Genomic DNA, 26,101 nt, shown 5'->3' on the forward strand with positions numbered 1-26,101 from the left:
CCGCGAGCACGTGAATTGTAATATCGGCCACGAGTTGATGTAGCACACAGGTTATACCCTACACTTGGTAATATACTCCACGTGCATGTATATTTGTTAACGCGAGCATTTCACGATTTCATGCACCACTTGTGTATACAACGTGTGTCTCCCCCACCCTGGGCTCCTTTTGCCTCGGCGTCAGGTTCACGTGCTCTACTCCTTGCGAGAGGATATGATATGCGATACGCGATTTGTTCACTTTCAGTGTGCTTTTCGACGACAAAGCCAAGTGTGACACGCGCCTCACGTCGGGCAGGTGGGGAGAATTTTATTTTGTTTGTTTTTTTTTTTTCATTTTATTTTTTTGGCTCCCCAGAGTCACGACTTTGCTCCATTTGCGCGGAAGCTCGGTCCACACGGCTGTGGTGGTGAAAATTATTTTTTTCCACTCGTGAAATCGATTTGCATATATTTCGGCGGCAGCCGCACACGGCGTATTTTGTAACTGGGATACGAAGATTTTTTAGCACAATAATCCAGTCACGAAATCAACGTTTCACTGGATAAATCCACGTCAAAATTGAAGGGGCAGTAGGTAAAAATAAATATTCGTATACAAGCAAGTCCCATCAATGGATCCATCTCGAAAACCACACAAAGCACGTATAAATATACATATACTTCTCTCAATTAATCACGATCGAAAATTTTTCATTTTCCCGAGGAGATATCCCGTTCGAGCCCACATTCCACGGATTCTCCAGGCAAGCGAACAAAGTAGCAGCCACCGCGCACAGAAGTGCAGCTCAACAAACGGCGGCTGAACGATTGTTAGGCCTAACAATTATTTTCAACGGTGAAACTTTTCTCACTCCCGTGTGTGTATAATATATCTCGGGCGCAGAGAGAGAGAGAGAAAAAAAAGTATCGCCTCCAGCGCACGCGATACGGCCAACGCTTTTTCGCCTTTCAAACACACCGTGGCAAGTTCACGTGAGCCGCGTACACGTGTACGTGTATATATGTATATACTTTATGCACATATAGCCTATACTTCCACGCCTTCGCGTATATACCTCCATACGTATATATATAGTGAGCAAACATAAGGTTCATTGTCTACGGGTTGTAGCTAATTGCGCCGTACGTGCCTCTATGTGTGTACATTGTAAGATACGGGCGTGAATACGCGTGGAAAAAGAAAGGTTGAAATTATACATTGATCAGCTGAGCCCTCTCATCTCGAGATGAAATGATGAAACCCCCTTACCCTCTCTGCAACCCATGTGCATACAGTGAGTTTGCGTGTACACGAGAGTATACACATATAGGTATGAAGGGTGTGTTTTGTTTGACGTCATTGCGAAACGTTGGCCGATGTATATACGTATATAGATACCCCAGTCGGCATTTTTCGTCCCGTGCGACCGATAGTCGTGCCGGCCGATCGGTATCTCTCGATCCGATCGCGAGGTGTGAATGTTTTCGCGTGCGTGTATCGATCGGGACGAAATAAAAAGACAATCACTCGTTTCACCCATTTGAGGTTTAAGCAAAATATATTCGAGACATCAGAAGCACGTATCGTATGGTGTACACGATTCAGGCGTTGAGCTGAATTCATACAAGACGTGCCTCAACGCAGAAATTGAATTTCCCATGGATCGCCGATCTTATTCAATTTCATTTCTAAGACGCGTTACCCCTTGCCAATAACGCATAGCGCACCGAGAAAATTACGCTTTGTATTACAACCTGGGGCCGTTTGTTTTTGCGTCTGTTGGCGCATACGAGAAATCGTTACGCGCTCTCCCGGTGTGAGGCCGCGTTCATCAAAATGAGTATAATATAATTTGCTCGCTTGAAATTGGCGTTCGAGTGCCGGATTTCCACGCCGAAAATGTATGTAAAAAAAAAAGAAAAAGGCTCGTAAAGTCCATCGTTTCGAAACGATAATTGATCCAAATTGCATTGCCGATCACTCCCTCGCACTTTGGTCGTAAAATGACGTGTATATTTTTTCGTGCAGACAAGCGCGCGTGTCTAATTGATCGCGTGACGTAACGAAAATCAAAAAGGAAAAATAAAAAATCCCTACATCCGACATTGCGAAATCGTAATAACTATTTTCTGCCGGTAACAATTTTACGGTGGCTCGCTCGCGCGATTTTCGAAACGCCGAGTGGGCTTTTTAGAAAACCCTGCCAAATTGGAGCTGTTCCTTCTTTCATCGCGTGTAAATCTAAGTCACGGCTGTAGAGGTGGCTCGTTAAAAAAAGAAAAGAAAAGAAAAGAAGAAAAAAAAAACCGTGAGTGGAGGGCAATTTAAGAATTACACGCCAATGCGGTTGAGCGTACAATACCTATACTAATTAGAAGGGTAATCACGATAATGGCCCGTTTCGACACCTGATTTTTTTCGGAGGTCAGTGGCACGCTCATGGATCCAAACACACATACACGAGCGGCTCCATAATCATTCCAGTAGAGGCTCAACCTTTTCGCAAGATCATCTACTAGAGAGAGAGAGAGAGAGAGTAATTAATCACGGCAATCATCGATATTTCAAGTGCATCAACGAGAGCAAACGCAAAACACTTTTTCTCTCCGCGAAGCGATTTCAGAGCGCCTCGAGTTGATTAAGGCGTGCAACGGGACATTAATCAAACTATCCTCAAAACGTTTCAAAATAATCGACCAGGTGGAAAAGACAGACCCTCCATTCATGAATTCTTGCCGACTCGGACCAGTTCGGAATTCGCGCTCCACCCAAGGCTCTTATTATTATCAGTCGCAGCATTTTGAAATCGGTTGCACAAAAGTGCGAGCGTACGAGGGTCACGAGCAAATTATGCCAGCATTGGAGAACGACGCGGGCTGCTGTTGTGATAGTAGTATTTTCGCGAGAGAAACGAATACCGGTATACACACGCGATAAGTGCACCTTGTGCCGGGACTGTCGATTTTTTGTTTCTCGTTTTGGCTTCCTCGGATGTAAAATTCGCCGTCAAAATATTTTCGGCCCATGAGTGGGCGCCGGTTTTACGGCCGATCGGTTGGATCAGTTCTAATGTGCAGGGCGAAAGAATGCGTATTTACGTGGTCCTAACTGTGCACGTTGACAAAAAAAACTTCAAGGTTTTCCACCACCGACTGGTCACGCCGGTCCGTTGATTTTGTTGTCAAAACAGGGCGGCCAGACAGGCGCGCAAAAGCATTTTGCCACTCGACACTGTGATCGGTATCAATTACCTTATCCCACTCTGGATATTGAAAAAAAGGGAGGGGGTATCAATCTTGAATAGATCAGCCTTCACTTTTGACTCGGTCGTCGAGTTCGCGGACACGCGTGCCATAATTACCGATACTTAACAACCTGCTTCACGTTTCGCTGCATTTTACCAACCTGCACTCAAGTACCTGTGGATACACTGTGATTGTCCCCGATAACGCGATGACCACTCGTTTTCAACAACTACGGCGGGCATTCCCCGTCTCGCTTCGTTGAGCATATACCGATTTCGCGATTAAAACGATTTGCAAATTTTCAAACGTCGCGAAATTTTCTGTTTTCTTTCCTTTTTGTTCGTTGCAATTATGAATCTGGTTATAATCACGCGTTTGAAAAGCCAAGAGCACAATGAAACGCCAGGCTTCCCTTCACCTCGCGATCAATAAAGCGTATTAAATTACACGCGATACATGTAGTCGCAATGCAGTTCGCGAAACAAAGACAGTTTTGCTAGCGGTAGCTCAATCAGGCGTCGTACCTGGAAATATAAATAATATCCAGTCGGGCGCCACCCGCTGACGAGGTTTTAATTGTTCCGAGGAGGTGAGCTCTTTATGATGGTCGGACGGAAAAAATAATCGATTTTCCCAATAACGCGAACGCAGCTGTAAATATCCAAGTCCGCCTTTTTTAACCGATTGTTCCAACAGAGATGCAGGCACTATATGGGAGGCAAGTCCTAAGAATGCATCAAATCATTTGTAACGCAATCGCGTGTATCCCAAACAAAGTGCAGTTTGCATAATGGCGGTAAACTCGAAACCCATAGGCACCCATAAATTGGGCGAAAAATGCCGGGCAGAGAAAGGGTGGCAATTTCGCGGGCGCGCTCAATTATGTTGGCGTCAGCAGCTTTTGGTTTCCCGAATATTGTGCAAGCCGCGGGCCCAACCGCTCCTAACGAACCCACGGCCCAGCCAGTGTAGTGTCCCCTCCAGCAGCGGTGGCTAATTAATTATGAAAAACGCGGAAACGCCGTTCCAGGCGACAGGGGCAGGAATCACGAGGAAGGAATAGGAAAAAAAAAAAAATGTGCACACGCCCGCGGGACAAACGGAATAATTGGGAGCGCGGAATGCGGGGAGAAAGAAATTGGATCGAGGAAACGGGCGTCCTACGGGAGGCGCGATAAATCACCCGCTCGATGTTAATTGCCTCCTGAGCTTTGTTGGTAGCTCCCCCCTTACTCCCTTAATCGCCATTCTCGGACGATGTTTGGACAACGTCGTTTGACGCTCTGCTGATGAAAATATTTAGCGTCTGGCAGCTCTGGGCTTTGGCTTCGCGACGGGAAAACAGCATTTTGTTAAGCAACGATAAAATTAGACAAGCCAAACGTCTGTAGTGTAATATTTGTATTCATGAGATTCATCGATGTTGTTTTTTTTTTTTTTTTTTTTTTTTTCGCATATGTATACCACGTTTTCTAGTGCAATTAAATCCCTATACACCTGCTTTTAGGAGCGCGGGGCTGTGAAAATAATCTTTACATAAGCCAATGGGGCCAATGTAAATTGAATAATTAGGAGCGTAAGTCTTCAAGTTTTTGTTGACAGCCCAATTAATTATTATCCAGCTGGTGTGCCTATATACACATCGTACGGTGCATTTCACACTGCACACGGGTTGTCCGGGCGCTCCACGTGTACCTAATGTAAAACAATTTAGGCGTTTTCCCGAGATTGAATTTGCATTTGCCGTCCACCTATATGCGAGTGTTTGGGGTGAAAAAACTTGGGTTGGTCTAAATTATAGTGTACTCGTTAGGGTTACCAACGGGATGCCACCTGTGGTGAATCTCAAGTCTCGGTTTTTGCTGGAGAAAACTCGCAGTTAATGTAACTGGTGTAGCCTTCCGGGATGGAGAGAAAAACAGATGCTGCGTTAATTGTCGTCGGGTAGGCATTACACATCTGTTTGTCACTAATGGCGAAATTATAGAGTCACAACACTCGCTGTAATTGGCACTGAAAATGAGAGTAACCTCGGCAGGGCCACCGAACTGTTATTCCATACATTTTATACATTTATTTTTGATGATTACTGTTTATGGTTCAGCAATAATTTTCGAACCAGAAATAGGTACTCTGCATATGAGTGGATTGATGATTTCGATGAATTTAGCTCAAAAACTTCCATGTTGGAATATAATTTTTTTTTTTTTTACTTATTTCAAGATGCTGATTAAATACGTGACTTAAAGTCATAGCACCCCATTCATTGTACACAGATTGCATAACCATAGCGAATCTATAAAGCTCACCGTTTCGTTTGTCTGGCGTCATCAATAGGGAAATGAAAATTTATCGGGAGCTTAACAACGTAGAGTCATTTTAATTAGAGCTAAGAGGAAAAACATTGTCCACGAGCTTGTTACGGCACATGCAAAGTACGGAGGATTTATGATTCAGCTGTGCGCAAAATTACAGCTACCGATCTCTAATAATCTGCGCATCGATCACTATATTGCACAGTGCACCGCCAGAAATTTTTATCGTCCCCACCGCCAAAAATTCATCCGATTTCGAAACAAAATACAATCGCTCATTTTGTTCCCAAAGCTCGGCATAATTTTATTTTTCTAATTAGATCTAGTTTAAGTTTACATCGGCTTACAGTATGTATAGCAAGGAATTCCCGAATAAGTAGGGCAGGGCAAGCTCATAATATCAGATCAGAATTATTTATGGTCCACCGCGGCGCTGTGAATTATGCGAATTTATGAGCGTTTGCTTAATAGGCACCTACTTACGCGTAATTAGACACGATTGTTGCCGCGTAAACGTATAATTTGTCGACGCGCATACCACAAAATTCTCACAGACCATTTCACTATACTTGTTATAGTTTTCCAAAATAATTTTATGGCACAGATTTATACACGATTGTGAGGTAACGCTAAATTAAATTTCAATGATATGATGTATACCCTCCGATACGAAAGCGCGCATATAATTATTATTTTGTCATTGAGCGCATTGTAAAAACCAAACTCATTAGAATTATAATGACCCACGCGTTGTTACGTTCAGCTTTCACCAGCAGGAGCAGCCGCGTCTTTGTCGAGGATCGAGAAAAATGGCAAAATTTGTCGCTCATTAAGAAATTCCACTCGTTATAATGTACGCGCACACACACACACACACACAAGAGATAGTCGGCCGGGGTTATACTATCGCTGACAAACATCTATACCACTACATACACTCACCTCCATACAGCAGTTGGAGGATCTTTTAAGGAGATAAACTCCTGGGGAGAAGAGCTCCCGTAACCCGAAACGGCACAAAGAGACGTTTTTAGCATCCCGTGCCCGCGATGACACGCTCGGAGAATCTTTCGAGTCGTGCCTATGGGTTATACTACATTCCTGTACGGTGTGGGAGAGCTTGCATAATCCTCTTTGCCATCGCTGCCGTTGTCGTATAGGTACAGAGCATTGCTTGGATGTTTTTTTTTTTTTTTTTTTTTTTTTTTTTTCATTCCTCCTTGCAGAGGTAAACGTGCATGATCCATCTGAACGAGATGTATATATACCTGCGCTCGCCACTTGTTAACGAATACGTGCGAACACGAACTCCAAGTCGTGAAGTAACGAAGGGAGCTGTGCAAGTAGAGATCGTGTGTTGGTTCAGTATGGGTGCCATTCGCTGGGTCACGTTAGGTGCTTTGCACTCTTGGGTTTGTGCACTCTTTTTTCCTTCAACTTGTAAAAGTCCGTGTTGGCAGCTTTTCTCTGAATGTCTGCCTGACTATGTGTGTGCACCTGTGAGTATGCTTACTCTCATATACGTGTCGCAACATCTCAAAACAGAGCGTACAATCGCGTGATTCGCAAAATTTTATTTTTTTCTCTTTCCGCTTCAATCGAATGAAATAACTCGATTGCATCGGCGCTGCTGCTTATACCGAACGAGTGAAAGCCATTTATATGGCGTTGATTCATCCAGTGGGACGGAAAATCGCATTCCTTTGGGGTGCCAAGATATTTTCACGCCAATCAGCCGATTCTCGGATAAACCCTAATTGTCTCGCGTAATGGGTGTAATGGCGACACGGTATAGAGAAGATAAATGAGTTAAACGATCTTTTTTTTTCTCGAGGAAAGAGTGGACCGGAGCAGTTGGAGCGAGTGATCGACTTTTTCCGCAAAAAGATCGTGATCCTCTACCATCACAATGTAACATCGTTACGCCAGTTAATGATTCTCTGAGCTTGATTGTGGTTACTGGAAATCGTTTAGTTAAGGCACCCCCGTTACTGAGGGACGCTTGTATTACACCAATGGCAAAATCGTTTTCCAAGAGTCTCGTTGCGTTTGCTCAGATTTTCATCAATGTATATTTATACCAAGTCAGTGTTTTGCAGCAAAATCATTTGATTGATCTGCTGGATTTTAACTATTTAAACAATCCTCATCATGAAGATTCATACTCAATCGAGGGTATGGGCATGAAGCTCGGATAGTACTGATGGTAGAGGTACGTCTAATAAAAAGTATATCTTGCTTCCTCCAAGAGATGAAGTCTCTGTATCTGTTCGTACGAGTGAAGCTGCATCGCACAGCAGCAGACAAGGATATTATTATGGGGCATAACCGCATAAATGAACGAAAAAACCGTAGTAAAGTTACTATGTCACAGTTGGTAAAGTTAATTCCACATTTTTTTTTTTTAATTATTTATTGGTACGCTGAGAAAAAAAAATATAATATACATCACGTTATTAGCACCATGAAAACAAGTCCAAATTGTCAAGCAACTTTCCACTTTCAAGTCACTAAATAAATTTTTTTATTTTCTATAAGGGTGATTTCGATCGTTGGCACATGGTACATGAAAAGCTCCATAACGGTTGTTCAAATGGTACAGAAATCACTTTTCAGTACAGCAAACGTAGAATCCCAACAAGTAAAAAGAATCTACCTAAATAAGGTAATGAGCGCTATCACGTAATTTTTTTACAACTTGTGCCTCTCGATGTACAAAATAAAATTGTTGATTATCTTTTTCAAGTGAAAATTTTTAAAAATTCCCGTGGGATTAAATTGAATGGCGCGTTGGTGTGGTAATCAATATTAAACGATTAAAATAATTATTTTCATAAAACTCAGTTCCCATGTTCTCTCGTCTACGTTGACGATCAGATAAAGCTTTTCAACGCATCCATGCACAGAGAGGCCCTCATGCCTCGCAGCTGAGCTTTTCTAAAACGAGAAAAGCGAGAAAAGTGTCATGGAGAGCGTAAAAATTGTTTATTTTTGCAAGCACGCGGACAACATATGAAATTCTCACGCCCCAACAGCGAGATTTATTTATCATAAGCGAAGAAAAGCCCGAAGAGCTAAGCTAGCATCTGGAACGTGGGGAGGCAGGTGACGTTATATACTCTCTCGCAACCGACAGTCGTCAGTAGTGGTAATAGAGTCGTGTACTCGGTCACGTAGATGTCAAAATTGTCGCTCGCAAGCGCGTTTGGCACGTAACACAAAAAAGCTCTTAGCCGCGCGCGTTTGATTTCAATTTGGCCGAGTTGAACGCGACAGTTGTCGTCCGAAAAACTCCTATAGGTAAACATTTCCTCGATGGGTGTCAAAATAGACGCACGGAAACATGCTAATGCCCGCCCGGACGATGGTTTATTTTCCTCCTCCGGCATAATTATGTAATTAAACAGTAGCAGGTGCGCATTACGCGCCAAGGGGGGGGGGGAGCGCTCGCCGAATTGGCTTATCGCCGGCTGACGTCGCGGCCGTGTCAGGAGTATTAATTAGCCGAGTGAGACTTGTCGCGCGCGCGTCGGCTCGTCTGACAGCTGTCCAAATTAGGGATTTTTTCGCTTCGTTCCTCACAGTTACTTTGATTCCTTCTTTTACTTTTACGTGAAGCTCGATGAAAACATGTGTATACAGCACCGATATATGCAATTCGACAATCGGTCTACGGTGCATCCGTATACGTTGGCTGCAACGCGGTGAGCTCAACGAGCGCCAAAGCGATGGCTCCTAATGATTTCGTAGGCGTTTGATGCGCTTGGGTGAAAAAAAAAAACAAAAAAAAAAACTGCCCCATTCAATAGCCAATATATTGGGCAACGCATGATTTATCGTTCCTTTTACTCTTGCGTACCTCTACGTAGCGCGAAAGTAAGCCAACACACTGCTTCTTTGGTAAATTATAAACGTTATCTATCGATCTGCCGAATATATCGGTAGTTGCCGCTACCCGGCACGTATACATATATATTTTGCGCACGTTGCTGCTGCACTTGTGTGCATACAGGTATTACGCAATCAAACATTCATGTAGTTAATAATGCAAATGCAACTCGCATTAATTTAGCTAGATTATCTGTTTTATTGAAATTCGCATAATAGTACAAGTGCAGGTGTGGGTGTACGCTTCCTAAAGGTACTTGTGATTTTTCTACTTCCATTAATTTTAAAAAGATGTAGCTCACCATCGTCACGATTTTTTTACGTGCGTATGTATAAACTGTTGGTATAGAAGCTGTTTGCTCATGATATCGTTAAATTTTTCAGCGCCAAAGAACAAAAAGCCGATCTCAATAATTGTTCACTGTCTTCGCGTACAAAGGCTGCGCGATGTTCCGTTCAACGAAACTCCCGCGTAGCCGGAGCGTTTCGAAATCCACTGCAGCCACGATGCAGGGCTATCTTTGATCTCGGGCTGTAGAGCTTCCAAATTTTTCTCGATCCACTTCGAGAACTCGCGTTTTTTCGATCGTGTAATGTATGCTCTTACGCGCGCCGTCGGGGGATTTAGATTAAAAGCCAGCGATTACCAGGCCAACGTGCACTCTGTACGACTTTTCGGTCGTTTTTTCGGTAGCGGATAGAGAGGGAAAATCAGTTGCAGCACTACCGATAGCGTTACACACGCGGATATATCGAGTAATAACTATTTGACACGCCAAGTGTCAGGCTGACGTGGGCGTGCGCGTGTATAACGAAATACCGGCTCGATATACGAGTTCTATGCAAATATTCGCTATCGTTCACAATGAAGGGCTAATTGGGCGCTCCGAGTGATCAGATACACACATGTATGCGCTTGGTGCTGTAGCGATTTGCCGATTTTCCAGCCAGTCGCTCACGATTTGGCGGCCGATTGCTTGTGTGTACCAATGTTCGCACATAATTCTTACGCCCGTATACGATTTCTCGATGTATATTGTTGCGCAATGTGCGGCTGCTTTTCGCGATTGCTACCAACTCCGAGTCTATACATTTCTAGGGTCCTTACAGTTTTGGGTGTGTGGATGAGTAATGAAGAATCCAAAAATTCTTGTCGCAGAACCAAAAATACTTTTTTCCATTTTCAAATCCCGAGCTTTATCAATCTCGACTCGGTCGTTCCCTGCGAGCTGTAACGCGGGTGTAGAGAAAAATAAGAGTCACTTGAAATCAAAACTGTCAGTCAAACGAGTGCAATTCAATATGAATTTCGTAAGCAGCGTTCGACATATTTTCCTACAACGTCGAGAGCAAACAATAAAAACGATCACTCACGGAGATCGGAATATTTGATTGTCTGGCTGAAAAATCCCTGAAAGCTTTACGTTTCCACCGATATCGCTGTCGATCGAGAGCTCGCAAAAATACCCGAGCCGTTGTTGGGTAACGATCTCGCGAGTCAAAATCAATTCCATTGCCTTGTCCGACCACGATAATCGTGGATTTACAGCCAAAGATCCCACGACACCCACATAATTACCGATCTCCGAACGAAGCCATCCGCGACGATCGATTAGCTAAAGCTCGTGATTACCCGGTCCAGAGCTCCAATTATCGGTACACCCCTTTTGCCGATCGCTTCACAGCTACACGCGCAATTATACCCAAGGTACGTATACACACACTGGGTGCAATTTTCCATCGAGCGCGTACAAGTACGCACCTTATGAATTCCTCGCACGGCGCTGGCGATCGGCAGAGAGCGCAGTGTAACGAGGGCTGGTTAGCGCCAACCGTAACGTGTACCGTCGCTGCCGCGTGATAGCTCAATGGAAGGGCTCTGGAGTTTTTTGCTAATCACTGAGCGACGCCGAACCTTGGGTGATTAAAGAAAAGAGCCGCGCTCGGCAGGCAGGCCTTTTACAGGTAACACGTATGATTTTCCAATTTCGGATTTCATTCGTTTAATTAGGGAACACGGCACATCCAACACTTGCAATCAGTCAAGCGAAAAATGTGGGACATGCTTATTTACAAATATTAGTACCAAAAGTGACACGGGCAGAATACAGGTAATTGCTTCGTTTCGGCTCGCCGATCGAGAGATGCCTTACATAGATTTTTCGGCTCGTCGGCAGTACTGCCGATTCTTCTAATGGCTGGGTAAAATCGCCCGAGGGTGGATCGGTGGCGGTATATTATCGATGCGAGGCGCGATCGCGAACCCCATTAACCTTGGGCCTCCTCGCAGGGGCAATTAGGCCGTGCCACTCATTATATCGCCGAAGCAGAGGCTCTTAACGAGGCGCGCCGTCATTTTTCTAGCTGGGGGAAAAAAAAATTATTGCGCTTGGGACTCAATGTTTGCACGACACGCACATCCGATCTCGGGCTCGGAAAGGTGATGGACTCCAAAGTGGGCTATCGTCGGGCTCTTTTTTTTCACCGTATCTGCTTAGATAACGGCCCGAGAGAAAATTAGCCTTGAACGTAAACTTGAAAATATCATTTTTTGCGTTTCGATGGACAAGCTCGTGCTGTGTACCTGCGCACAACTGCTACTTACACCATTACCAATGAACCATTCCAGTTTGCCCGAGCATGAAAAAATCCAACATTACATGCTATCGCCTATCGAGGAGGGGGGTAAAAAACAACAACAAAATTTAATGGCGTTAGTTTCTACGTCTTTATGCCGCGTCTCATTGAAAATCGCGTACATGCTCACTCGCGTGGATTTTGTGTTTGGAAGAAATGAAAGTTTGCGTCATTTTTGTCGCTTTTCCTGAAACCGTTCAACGTTAAAATCGATAGCGAAACCTGCTCGCACTGATACTCGCAGCAACTTTCTTTCGCGCGCCATTATATTAACATCCGCGGCGCCAAACATGCGTACCCGCGTGGACGTGATAAATCGCGAATTCAATTAGGCAAACGGCCCAAAAGGGTCCATCCGAGAAGTGTCCGCTCGAGTGTGCAGTCGTTGCTTGTTGGGCTCTGAAAACGGGAGAGAAGAAGAAGAAAGTGGACTACTTTCACGGGCTGATTCTTCGCGTGTGCACGCGTTTGTGTGGGTTCACTCGGTGGTACTCACCTCCAGCGCGACGTCGCTTATCGCGAGACGGATCAATCCAGATTTCTAATGGCTCTTGATATTTATATTCCCGCGCGCTGTTCTTTTGCTGGTCATGTTCTGTTTTTTTTTTTTTTTTTCTTTTGGGAGATATAATTTATGCTTGACGCGCTTTAATTTATCGACGCTTATTGAAATGCTGATGGTTTAAGCGCGACAATTAATCAAGTTTGATTGGACGCGGTAATTTGTATACCAAATGTGAACAGGCGGGAGTGTATTTTTTTTTTTTTAGAAATTTTATGATACCTTTGATGTATGGGCTTAGATCAGCAGAAAATTTGATGATTCGCTCGTGACGAGATGTGGTTGAAAAATTTTGAGCTAGTCGAAAAAAAAAAAATGTAGTTTTGGAATATTTGCTGGGAAAACGTAGGCGAGAAAGTTCCTACACGTATTTTTAATTTGTTTACTCTGGTATTTTCACGGCATCTGTAGCTATGTCAAAAAATTAATTAACGAGTATTTATTAAGATTTATTGAAAATAAACAATTGTGACTTACAAAAATTAATATAAAAGTATTTATGATGGTTTCAACGAAATTTTTAAATATAAATTGCTTGATAACATAAAGATATTTGACTTTAACATTAATTACTAATGAAAAGTTAAATGTAATATTTTTAGACGTTGTAAGAAATATTTTTAATGAATTGTTATTTTTTAATCCTTGTGTTTATAACATAGTCAAGATATATTTTTATGTATAGAACACTCCCACAAAATTTATTGCATATTTCTTACAATAAGTACTTTATAAGTGTAAAATAAAAATTCTTAATAAAGCTACTCGATCTACTATAAGTATGCTCAATTAAATGAAATTCATGAGTTTACCTAACAATGCATTTACTAAAGTACTTTAAATAAACACCAAAAAAATTGTACACTATAGTATTGCAATCCAAGTGTTTATTCAGCGGATACAGAGGCTGATTTTCAATAGTGTTATTCATTAGCAACTGTGTGCAGCCTATACAATTTACACAATAGGGAAATTTTGAAGTTCCTTTGCTGATTCAGACTTTAAGTGTCGTAATTCTAGAAGTAAAATCTAGTAAAAAAAAAAAAAAAAAAAAAAAAAGAGTTAAAGTGATTCCATGCATCACTAGCGAAGGGCTTGTCTAAGTAAGTGCAGCGTCTGTCTAACCGCGGCCTCTCTATCCGCAGCTGCATCTTATTATTCCACGTTCGATCGAGGATAAGCGTGTGTACTAGCCAAGCTTAGAGCCATTGTGCAAGTGCCTTTTGCCAGTGTGTCTGTGCGGAGCCCTGAACTTTGCAAACCATCGCGCGCGCTCCTTGTGTGTTCTTTTATTCGATTTTTAACGCCGCCTCGCGCGCAATAGTACGGCTTTTGAAACCTTTTCACGCGGAGGAATTTTTCTTTCCAACTCCATCAAGTTTGACGCTTTTTGCACAATTGAATGTTTTTTTTTTTTTTTTTTTTTTTTTTTTTTTTTTTTTTTTTTTTCACGCACAAGCGAGGTTTCGAAAAATTGTAATCGTTTGATAGTGAAAGACCGGTCGATTGAGCGAGTTTCGTCATAGAAGCGCTCATTTTGGTTAAGTGAGTAATTTTACAAGATTTTAGAGCCGTGATTTATCGAAAGAGATCGTTCATAATTTTACCTCACGCACGACACTGATTCAATAGACCGCGGGACACCATAAAGTACAATTACTCAGATTAAGTTAAAAGTGAATCTCGTACGTTACGTACGGGTACGGACTATACTTTTAAATTTACATAATACTCGCTTTGATGCATGAGCTCCGGACTTTTGAAGTATGTAATATAAATGTAACGTATTAATCCTCGGAAAAGAAATTTATGAGATCGACTCTATTGGATGTGCAGGGATAATACACTTAAAATGCTGGCTTATTACATAAATTTTTGTGATTCAATTTTTTTTTTTTTTTTTCTTTCTAATTTTATTCCTGCATCCATTTCGTTTGAAACTATAATTATAACTTTACATTGCACAAACCATAAACTGTTAATGTATTACAAAACAAATTTCGCCTGGTAATTATAACATAAATTTTTTCCAAGGTGTTACCTGAGAACTCATTAATTCACCGTGAATCCGATAGAAGAGAGCGTGTGTACCAGCACATAATGAGCTTTCGCGGCGCGTGTTCGTTCGAGAAATTGGGTCTATTAAAAATTTTAATCGGCGCACAGGTCAGAGGAGAAAATAATTTAATTGCACCACCGGAGCTTATGGGTTCTAATCCCCAATTGCGAACATAAAATGATTATCCTGTACCAACAATGCACTTCAGTAGCAAGTATAGGCTCTCGGATTTACTTGACAAATCATCGACGGCTCTCATTGATTTTGCATTAACAAAAAGCATCAACGGAGGGGGGGGGGGAAACGAAAGAAAAAAATTCGCCGACTCACCTGGTAAGCCTCGATCCTGCGGATAGCCGGAAACTCGATCCCCCACCAAAAGGGCCACGGCCAACAACTGCACAAGCATCATCTTCATGATCACTGGCGTCGTTCAATCAAACAAAACAATAATCAATACTTGACAACCAAAACAACAACAACCAAGACAGTGGTCACGCACGAAAACCCTCTCGTGTATTCACTTGTGCGTCCGGTTGACAACAAAAAAAGGGAAAGGGACGACACCGGCTGTAAAATTGTAAAATACCCGCGCGAGCGAGTGAATGGAGCGGCGCGTACGCGTGTGGTCGTGGCTGCTGTCGCTGACAGACTGTGCTGCGGCGGCAGTCTGGAGGGCCGGCGAGCGCTTTCACTGGTTTTATACGGCGCGCCAGCGCCTCTTCCGCCGACTCCCGCGGAGTGGGGGGTTTAGGTGGAGGAGCTACCGCGGTCGGGTCCGTGGAATCCTCCGCCCTTTTGTCCTGCGAGCCGATATCATCACCCATCATCCACCAAACACGCGTGCAGGCATATGAAGAAACCGAAAGGAGAAACTGCATTCTGCCGGAATCCAAGATTTACAGCTCCCCCGGCGCGCTCCTGTTGCCAACTTGATGGGTGATGTGAAAATGTCCATCGCGTGCTCTCGATGGTTTTGACAAAGGGTGATTTGTTGCGCGACCGGAGCGTAATCCTTGTACATCCCCCCACTGTATATATTTAAAGACGCGTCGATCAAACGTGACAGCGAGCGATTGTTCTTTGGTGATGCATCGATATTTCGGCTCGCGCTCCTCGGTGTACGAGGTACAAAAAGTTGCTCAACCCCCAAAAGCGAGTTCGGACAGTTCCCCCTTGGGTTCGGCCTTGCCCGAACAATACTCCGCGTGAAATGATTTTCAATCGACTCGTTCGATTCCCGTCGACGTCTCTTGTGACTGCATGCACAACCTCACGATTCACCAACCCTCCGTGTGTGTACACGCCAGGAGGAATGACTCGGCGCGTCAAGACAAATGGGACATGTGTGTGTGTGTATACGTTGCGCAGAGTCAGCTCATCCGAGACAAATGTGTGTATGTATACATCCGCGGGTTGTTTCGCCACACCGTACAACCGTTGCGGCAACGCAACGCGATGAGGCTCGCGCATTGAATCGAGATCGATTGCTCTCTCTCGCGAGTGATCATTAAACGGTGCTCGCGCGCGCGTGTATTGAGTTATGCGCTACGTGCGTGCTAATGACCCGAGTATACGGTTCGACTTTTCTGCCTCGGCGAGTTATGATTTTCGACGCCTAATTAATACATACACAACGCGTCGGTCCATCGAGGGCGCGTATGCTTGCGAATTGTTTGTGCAACGATGGGGAGATTTATTGGATCGATGAGATTAGAAATGATGTACCGGCGATATCTCACTTTCCTTTTTTCTTTCGCGCGTGAATTATTGGTCCTTCTGATGAGGTGGAAGCTTGTACGTATGAGGTGCTAAAATTTCTGGGGTATTGGGATGGTTTAGTGCTTTTTTCAAAGATGACAATGCTTCATTATGACATGGAGCTATGTGGAGATGTTCACGGTAAGAGAGAGAGACGGAAAATTGGAAATTCGAGTTTCGTGTAGCTTTTGATGAATAAGGAGTAGCAAATTATAGACACTATTCGAAATAAAGCTTTCACCAAAGTAATTCCAAAACTTTTCTTTCAAATCTCAGTAAAATTACCAAAATTCCTGAGCACATTCTCTACAGCCGCAAAAGTAACAATAGTTACAATGCTCCACACACTTAAAAGATATAGAAACTATTTTCGAAGAATGCAGCAACAAACTTTCTACAAATACTGTAAAAAGCTAAAAATGTTTAAATATCTTCCGTCAATAATTATTTATACGAGTATACTTACCGATGTTTAGACACGATCAAACGCTCTTCAACGCCGTGTATACAAGGTACTTTCAAAGCGCGTACCGCTTGCAAATCGACATGTTTTTAATAAACCCATTGAAAATTTATTCACAATAAACGCGTGATACCATAATTTTGATAAGTTATTAGCCCTGCACTGGAGCAACCCGAATCGTCGAGGGTGAAGAAACATTCGCCAATATTCCACAATTATTTTATAAACGCAGCACTGCTCTTATTACTGAGCGCGAGCCCTGAACAAATCGTCACCATAAATCTGTTGATATAATGTACATCTCGGGCTAGAAAAAAATAAAGGAAAAAAACAGTTTCGTCAGGTACACGCAATTTTTTTACTTCATATTTTCACCATCTCCATCTATATAATATAGGTACGTACAAGAACGTAAAAACTAATTGCCGAAAGAAATCGCGCGCTCTGCTATTCTGGAAAATCGTGTAAAACGCACCGGTGAGCTAACAGCATCGGGAGCTGACATTAATTGACCGTAGCGAGGTTGTCCGTACGGCTATTTGCAATTCACTCGTGAAATCGCACATCTATGAAAATTATTTTTCGGAGCGATCCAATAATTTTCCGTCTTCTTCTTGCCAACACCTCACCGAGCTTCCCGAAAGTCACAAGCGTCAACTCCAGTCGGACTTTTAATAGCGACCTGCGTATGTACCAATGTTTGCTTCGATGTTTGGCAAAACTGCGATTTACAGCTCTCAACTGCGAGGAAACAGAACGTCATTTGTGTACCGAAATGACTCGGTTGTGAAATTGTTTGCTCACGTTGTAGGTTGTAGAACTGCCGTAGAGAGAGTAACTAGTCTATTTATAATAAACATCGTATAGGGGATGAGAAGTACCTTGAACACATGAATGCACACGTACGATTTTTATTCGGCTATTCAATGTTTTTTAATGTGAGTTTCTGTATCGTCTTCGACAATTAAATTGAATTTAAATGTATACGTTTAGGTAATGATTGCAACTGTAACATGAATCCTACTCACGTAACCGTTGCGTCAAAGTATGTACATATACTTGTACGATGTTGCATTAACATGCGCAGGATGAAATAATTACATTCTACACCATCTACACCACGTTTAAAATAGACAAAAAAAATTTCCGTTTCTACTACTTTAGCTTCACTATTCGTGGTATGAGTATAACTTTGTTTTCATACATCAAATCTCTATTACCACTAATTTCAATTTAGTTTGACATCAGATGGTCAGCGCAGACACATCACTTTCTATTATGGATTTGAATGATCAGTGAATATTTTTTTTCTAAATTACACGGTTGTAGGCGACCGTGAGGCTCGGTCGTTGAAGAAAGCTGTACACTCTGACAAGTCGGTCTTCGGGTACTTGGCCCAGTTTCTGTCAGTGTAACGTTAAACACTTGTGTATGTCGGGAGCATACAAAAATAGTTGAAATTTGTAATATTTATTTTTGAAAACATTTTTTTTCATAAGCATCACTCTTTTATTGCGTAATCAACTCTATTCGCAGTGTACCTACGTACTTGTCGCTAATATCATTAAAACTACATTTTTCAACTTGAATAAATGGAATGGATGGATTGTATGGACTATTTTTTGTTTACGTACACCATTGGTTTTATGGGTCTCGGACACTGTAGGTACTCCGATTAGTAGCAAACTAAGTAGTAGCTTTGTTCTTACTTTTAAATTATTTGGAACAGCTATCAACTACGACAGATAACCTGGAAAGTTAATAAAAAATAGTAAGTTGGAAAATAAAATTCTGTTCATACTTTTATGTAGAAAAATATATGTGCAATAATATACATATGAATAATATATGATAAAATTCACTGATTTATACCCCCAATTAGCTTAAAATAGTTTTAAAATTATTCGTTTATTTTAAAAATAGTCTCAATTTAACGTAATCTCGATCGAAACACGATCACGATATTTCTAAACTAGCGCAGCTGTAATTATATTATTTCCTTTGACATTCGTACTAATTTTTTTAGAATGAAAAAATTAAAATGGTCGTGCAAAGCCAAATTGGCCTCATAAAATTTGCTCTAATGATCTAGACGAATAATTAATAGTGATAATTGCTCGATTTCGGTGGAAGTGACGACATCCCGCTCCAATCCCCCGTACGCGAAAAAAACTCGGCATATCTATTTATTTTATATACGTATTTACGTTTGTATTGAGCGTAAGATCATTAACGAGGATATTTTGCAACCGAAGCCAACACAGTTTGTACCTCTCGAGCCCAAGCCGCTTAACCCTGAACTTACGTGCACCGTTGAAAATGCCGTGTTGTAGCCAATTAAACATATGCAAATGAGTCATAAAGGCGTTTAAATATTTGATCGTTGACTAATTTTTACAAGTGCAAGAATTCACCCACACGTACCGTATTCAGTTTATTCTCTTTTATCGAGTGCTACACACGATCACGATTTCACAAAAGAATTTACGACTGCGAGTATAATATGCATAAACTTACGTAAAAGAAAGACCACAGTTTTGATGTTACTGCATGCATATGTCATAAAAAAGCACATCTACTCTCTCAGCGGGTGGCTAGGAAAACGAGCGCGAGTGTTGCAGCAGCTCTACTTTTTGTGTTTCTTTATTCCGTGTACTAATGCATTATCTTCCTTGGTAATAGTGTGAAGTCAAATTTGTTCTACGTAAATGTATGTTTTTTTTTTTAACTTACCTGTGGTAGGTTAAAATTCTCATGGCATCTACTGAACATGGATTACATGCCTACCTGGTTTAGTTGTCGTTTTTACTTGCTTTTCTTTCATAATGTGGAACTACTTCACAAGTTTACAGGTCAGCTACTTCAAAAATTATCTAAATACCTACTTATGGCTGTATTCTCACCAATTCAATGAGAATATTGATGTACTGATTGAAAAGTGTACAGTAACTATTTGATTACGTGCAACTTCAATTCAATTAATAGACATTTATTGTCATATGACTGGATTAACTGACACAACTAGTAAATTGTTACTTATCCGTATTATAGGAAAAACAAAAAAATTCAAATGAAACAAATTATTGACAAAGAAAATTGGATCGGTTGGACACACACCCAATACTACGATGTTATGCAGCCAACTTTTTTAGCTAATGATAATGAAATTGATTGCATTACATTATAGCACTGTGAACGGCTGATAACCGTTTATTGACATTTGCAGCTAAATTTTTAATTTCAGCAATCAAACTTGGTGTATTTTTCTAAGGGAAACTTTAACTTGGCACTTACGATAGAATATACTCATCGATTTGGTAATTTGTCTAATCTCGATGAGACTTTGTTCTTCAATGAAATGTCATGAAATCATCATTACTCAGCCTCTTGATAATGTTATTGCTTGCTGAATGAGAAAAAAAATGTAGTATATACCCACAGCTTTAATTCAATTAAATCAATGCAAACACTGGCTCAGAGGCAAGATTTTAATTCCGGAATTTTCAGCGATAAGTTTACATAGGTAGTACTAGTATCGACGCCCGTAAATAACCCACGAACCGGTATACCCATCACGGAGAGCACCTGTCATCGAGGACAATAACGTCTGAACAAAAAAGCGACATCTACAATCTCTCGCCTCGAATAGTGCAAATCGACCCAAACAATTAAAACAATCTCCACACGATAACACCTCGGCTTAGCTATGATGTCAGATATTCCCGATTTCGAGTGCTGTCAAGTCTCTTCGTATTTATTAATAAGCCATTCGCGCGCGTGTTTTTCGAGAGGAATCCGACAACCCGTAGGCAGCCGAAGATTTAAGACTCAACGTGGGTGAGCTTGAATTTCCAACAGTCGTGTTATATAGCGTTGAGTAACGACGCGCGCCGATATTATTGTCGTTATTTTTCGTAACACGGTAGTAGGAGCTTTAATATCGGTATATGTATATTCAAATCATGGGAACTCCCAGCGCGAAAACAAACAAACAAACGTACAACAAAGGGATATATTTTATCCTATACACCGGATGGTTCAAGGCAACGATTGGTGTATATAAGCTACGAGTAACGAGGCGTAAAGAAACGGCTACTAGACACTCCTACTGGGATGGAAAAATCGGTTTCGGTACTTGGGGTGTATGGTTACCGCGCACATGTAGGCCAAAGTCTAAGCTAGCTCCGGTACTTGGATCGGCTCGATTGAGCGGGAGGCCTGGACCGGCTCTGGTCAGCGAGCATTGTCGGGGGCCGCGACACAATCGATTTCACGTCATCCGGTCGATCGGCGGGTCTGGAATTCCAGCATCAATCGACGACAGCGACGAGATCGACGTTGGCGCAACTCGATCGTGCCTATACGGTACCAGGGTATACGTATATTTATATACATGTATGCCCAAGCATACAGCCACTGCTGCTTGCCCCTTTACGTGTGGGGTGCTAATTAAGATTTATGCGGCGTGACAGGTGACATTGTTCGATACCGATCTGCTGTTTGTTGTCGATGATGTGAATCTCGAGTTACCGGGGGTGGGGGTACTTGCGATATGCTGTATAAGCGCACGCCTTCAAAGCTCGGCTGTTAACGAGAGCTGTGTTAGATGAAATCACTGAATCCGCGACTCCGTGATTAATAGCCTTAACCTCCTGCTGTTGCGAGCGTGTATTATATACATACCTACGTCAAATAGGGAACAAAGAATTTTTCCGTTCTAAAATTTGTTTAGTAAATTGTGGTCCAATTTATCGATGGTATAACCGTGGCGTGGATTCCAATGGCGGTATCGAGTTGACGTTGCTTTCACGCTGAGCCCAAACGATTGTTATTCCCCGGCAAAACAACGCATACATAACACAAACAGAATACGAAGGAGGGAAGAACGGAATTCCTCGGAGCGCAGTGGATATAGTACACCCAATACGGCGCATTTCAGCGTGGGCGTGCGCGTGGCTCCTCTCGTTATGCAAATGCGCGTGCCTTCATCGGCCGTAAAGTGCGTTTTATTCGGTGATCGCTGTTATTATTACCCCCGGTTGATGACTCGTTCAGCGCTACAAGAGACCATAATTTTGTTAAAAATAGCCTCATGCACGAGTATCACATCACTTGGGCATCTTTTGAATATTAGTTAATACCGGTACTTTGAAAAATTGCCTTCCAACCGAATGTATGTTACTATTTGCAGTATGATTATTGCGTCGAAATAAATTCACTTGAAGTAATTTTGTAAATAAATTTCAAAAATCATTTCTAGATGATGGAATTAACGTGATCGTATAAAATTGTTGACGACGGATCCAACGAGTTCGTCGAGGAAAAGAAATAATTGATTTCCATCTCCCACGCGGGCTTCGTTGTTGTTCGAGTTGGTCGCCGAAATTTGAAACCTCGTGGTGACTTTGAATCCCGAGATGCATTTCAATCGTCCGTATAGGACGTGGGCCGCAAGCGCATACTAATATTAGCCTGGTCGCGAGGCTAAAATTTTTTTTTTTTTTTTTGCTTAAAATAAATACAATGGCTTTGCTTGATTTGCATGGAATTTCGATCGAAGATAGGTTCTTTTTTTTCTTCGTGAATCCTAGACCAATAAATAACGTTTCCCGAGTCTCCTTGCCCAGTTTGTTTTCGACGGCCAAAAATTTAAAAATCACGGAGCAAATCCATCGATTAACCAACACAGTCAAGATTTTAGTTTGGTCATCAGAAAATGCCCCATCAAAAATCGATTCAACGGCAGGTCGATCATCAATTAACCAAACTCAATTGTACATATATATATATTTACAGTACTCGGGGTATACACAACAACGGCGATGGGGAATAAAGCCGGTAACGAGCAATTAAGTGAGACCCGCTTCTTTACGCGCGTCTCAAACCAATTACAAAGAGGTGTATACGCTCGCACGTACGCGGAGCACAGATGCTTGTACAGATATTGATTTAATAGCCACCGAAGATACGGATCGAGCGGAGCTTGCAATCGGATTAAGATTCGAGGGGGAGATTTTATGGGAGAGCCGTCGGTGGTCCATAAACTCATCCGACGAGCTGAGGATAAACGAGGCGTCTGAGGTGTTGATTTAATTCCAAATAACTACGGTGGATCGTGAGTACGAAAAAAAAAAAAATAAACGAGTGTTGCATTTTCCGATCGTTTAAATCAACTTAAGAACATGATTGATGCCAACAATGAGAATATACAAAGGACACTCGTAATTTTACCTCCACGGTGGTCGTAAAAACTATGAGCAAGAATTTTAATTAGATCGGTTGTACTCGTGGGTGGGAAGGAGCTTTTAGGGGGAAACGTGTCTTCATTTTGGTTGAGAAACATCGCGCGGGTACTTATAATAAGTATGCGTGTATTCCAAAGTTGAACATCGAAAGAAGTTCAAGTGAATGTACTTGCTACATCGGCGTCTATACACAGCTGCCCCGGGTTTGAATGGACCCAAAATTACGCCACAACGAGGCACATAACATCGGTATCCGTGTACATACATATGTATACTTACCTACGCGTGTACCTTATACAAGGAGGTATTTTTCGTGTTCATTTGCTTCGAGCCGATCCTCATTGTACACCAATTAGACCCAACGTCTCTGCTTTTTCGGACCCACTGCAAAAAACTATACTATCGAGCGATTGACAACATTAGTATTTATATGTAGTAACTCTCAGGTACTCAACTCCGTGTGAAATAGAAATCCATCAGAGATCGCTCTCGTTTTCCACAGCATCCCACAGACCGTGTCCTCTTTTCCAGTCATCGCGTGATTCGTGGCGGCGGTACATTACACACACGTTGCAGCCTATAGATATAGATAAATCGATGGTCTACAAGAGCTACATCAGTCAAGGATGACGATGCTCGTGCCGGCGTCCTCTCACTCGCGCGCGCGTGTGTGTGTGCGTGCACCTACGCCAAGACAAGCACCACCACGTGCGCTCGCGAGCGTATCAAAAAAAAAAAGGATATAAAGCCGGGATTTATAGCGCGTTTAACTCCTGCTTTTTCACATTCGTCTTGGGCCCCGTTTTGTAGAGCCCATCTCGATGACAAGCCTACGATCGTTCATCAACGCGGCTACCGTATACTCTATACTCCCCCCCTACACGTGTGCAAAGTCAATGTTTTGCATGGGCTATACATGCCCCCGCTCAAAATTTCCGAGTCGCAATAAATCCATAGTTGCAAAACGCCGATTTTCGCGCGAGCCAAAATTTCATATACTCGATTCAAAGAGCTGCCGCTCTCGACGTTATATTTGTTTTTTTTCCCGCCGGCCGGCGAATAACATAAGGATTTTCCGCGGCGCACTCGCGAGAGTCTTTCGAAAAACGAACGAGAGTCTCTCGGTGGGCTATTGCGATCGCTCTTTTTTTTTCCTCATACGATTCTCACAGGACGAACTAACGCGGGTTTCCTATGTGTGCCACATATATATATATACTCATACGCGTAGAGTGTAGAGGAGCGCGCTCTCTGGCCTTTTGCCTCGATTGTGCCCTTGCATTATCATAAGAGATTGTCGAGCACATACACACACACACATTGCGGGCGCGTAAGGAGTCCCGAGGAGCGCCAATTAAGCCGCCTTGGAAGTAGGTACATACACACATCGGGGATGCAGTGTATATTGTACGTATATATATATAAGTATATTTACAGAGAGCGGCTGGGTTTTCTCAGAGAGAGCTCGCGTGTAATATCGTTTGCGCGCCACCGCCGCGGCCATTGGTTTCATAATCGGAAAGACGGACGTCCTCGTTCGCGATATTCGCGAAAGGAAAATCCTCCGTTGGCCGTTGTGTGCGCTCGGGACTCGTCAATCCCGTGGTAAATGGCTCCTAGTGTGCGCGTGCGTTTAGGGTGTTGCAACCACCCTACCACGTACACCTATGTCCTTTTTCTCAAAGCAACGATTTCGAGGAATACCCACACGCGCTTTTTCGATCGATTGCACCCCTGTACTCTGTCACTGTGACGCGTGGAAGAGTCCACTTGACGGAAATGTGCCATTTTACCACACGCTGTTACTTCACAAAATGAGATTATTCGCGTCACATGGGACGTACACGCGAGGTGCATCCGACACATCGATCTCGAGTGTAAAAATGAGAGGAAGTTTCGAAAATCTGTATACCTATACTGTCTGAAAGGTGATACAAATCGGATGTGATATTGTGTATGGAAAATACCACGCGGTACAGGTTGCGCAAAAACGAGTGGCGATCAAAATGTCCGAGCTTGAATGTCGAATAATAATTAGAGCTGCCGCTGCCACGCACATTGTTATCCAAGCGTGACAAACGCAAAGTGATATCGGATGCTCGTTGGATCGAACGTGTTTGTATATTTATATACGTAGCAGGGCCATTATACTGCATCGCGCGAGCAATGGTCCGAATGTCACGCATGAATCAGGGATCAATTGAGCATGTAGGTGGTGGATGTAGGGCAGAAGAGGAAATTCTATTCTCTGAATCCCTCTTGAGCGCGTATATATAATGTATGAGTATTCAGACTAGAGACCGCGAAACCAATGGGCGTGAAATGTCACGGCGGACTCGATATACACATCTGACAGTTGTTACGTGTATCGAACGACCGCTAACTACAATTACGTTGCGAGTTATATCCAGACGCGTATTGATTACACACACTTTTTTTTTTTCTCTCGGTAGAAATTAATTTTACAGGGAGATCCCTATCAATAGCACTTACAAACATTGAGTAAACATTTACCCCCACACCCTCCTCGTTCCATACATATTTATCACTCGGGGTTTTTTTTGCTCCCACTATCCCTCTCGAACAACGTAATATTATGATTTAACGTGAGATTTTAATTCTGCTTATTATGCGCTCACGTGTGTATAATTAAGATAGCTCATGCGTATATATACATGTCCAGTGCGAGCAGAGTGGAATGGAGTAAAAATAATGGGAGGAAAAAAAGGAATTGACAGGTGAGCGCGTATTATTACCATTTACAAATATAGGTGTCGATCCTTCAGCCCGAGAGAAAGAGATCTGAGATGAATGCAACCCGATATACCCCCCCGACAGCAGATCTTCGACAAGCATCTCGGTGCGAAGAAAAGAACAAAATGCCTCTCCCACACGCAGCAATGCGCGAACGCAACAACGGATAGGGGGGTGTGGTATGGATCA

General features: G+C 42.5%; 1 protein-coding gene across 1 annotated transcript in view; it reads right to left on the bottom strand.

Moving 5' to 3' along the window:
- The window catches only part of LOC106638222 (uncharacterized), a 79,933-nt gene extending 64,687 nt beyond the window's left edge, over positions 1-15,246 (bottom strand). Inside the window, exon 1 of the mRNA XM_014351297.2 lies at positions 15,020-15,246. Coding sequence (XP_014206783.2) covers positions 15,020-15,107 — 88 coding nt within the window. The 5' untranslated portion in view covers positions 15,108-15,246. The remainder of the gene's footprint in view (positions 1-15,019) is intronic.
- Positions 15,247-26,101: the final 10,855 nt, after the last annotated feature.

Source organism: Copidosoma floridanum, unplaced genomic scaffold (genome assembly GCF_036245765.1).
Source record: "Copidosoma floridanum isolate Cflo_tuat_1 unplaced genomic scaffold, Cflo_Japanese_pri ptg000014l, whole genome shotgun sequence".
Classification (NCBI taxonomy): domain Eukaryota; kingdom Metazoa; phylum Arthropoda; class Insecta; order Hymenoptera; family Encyrtidae; genus Copidosoma; species Copidosoma floridanum.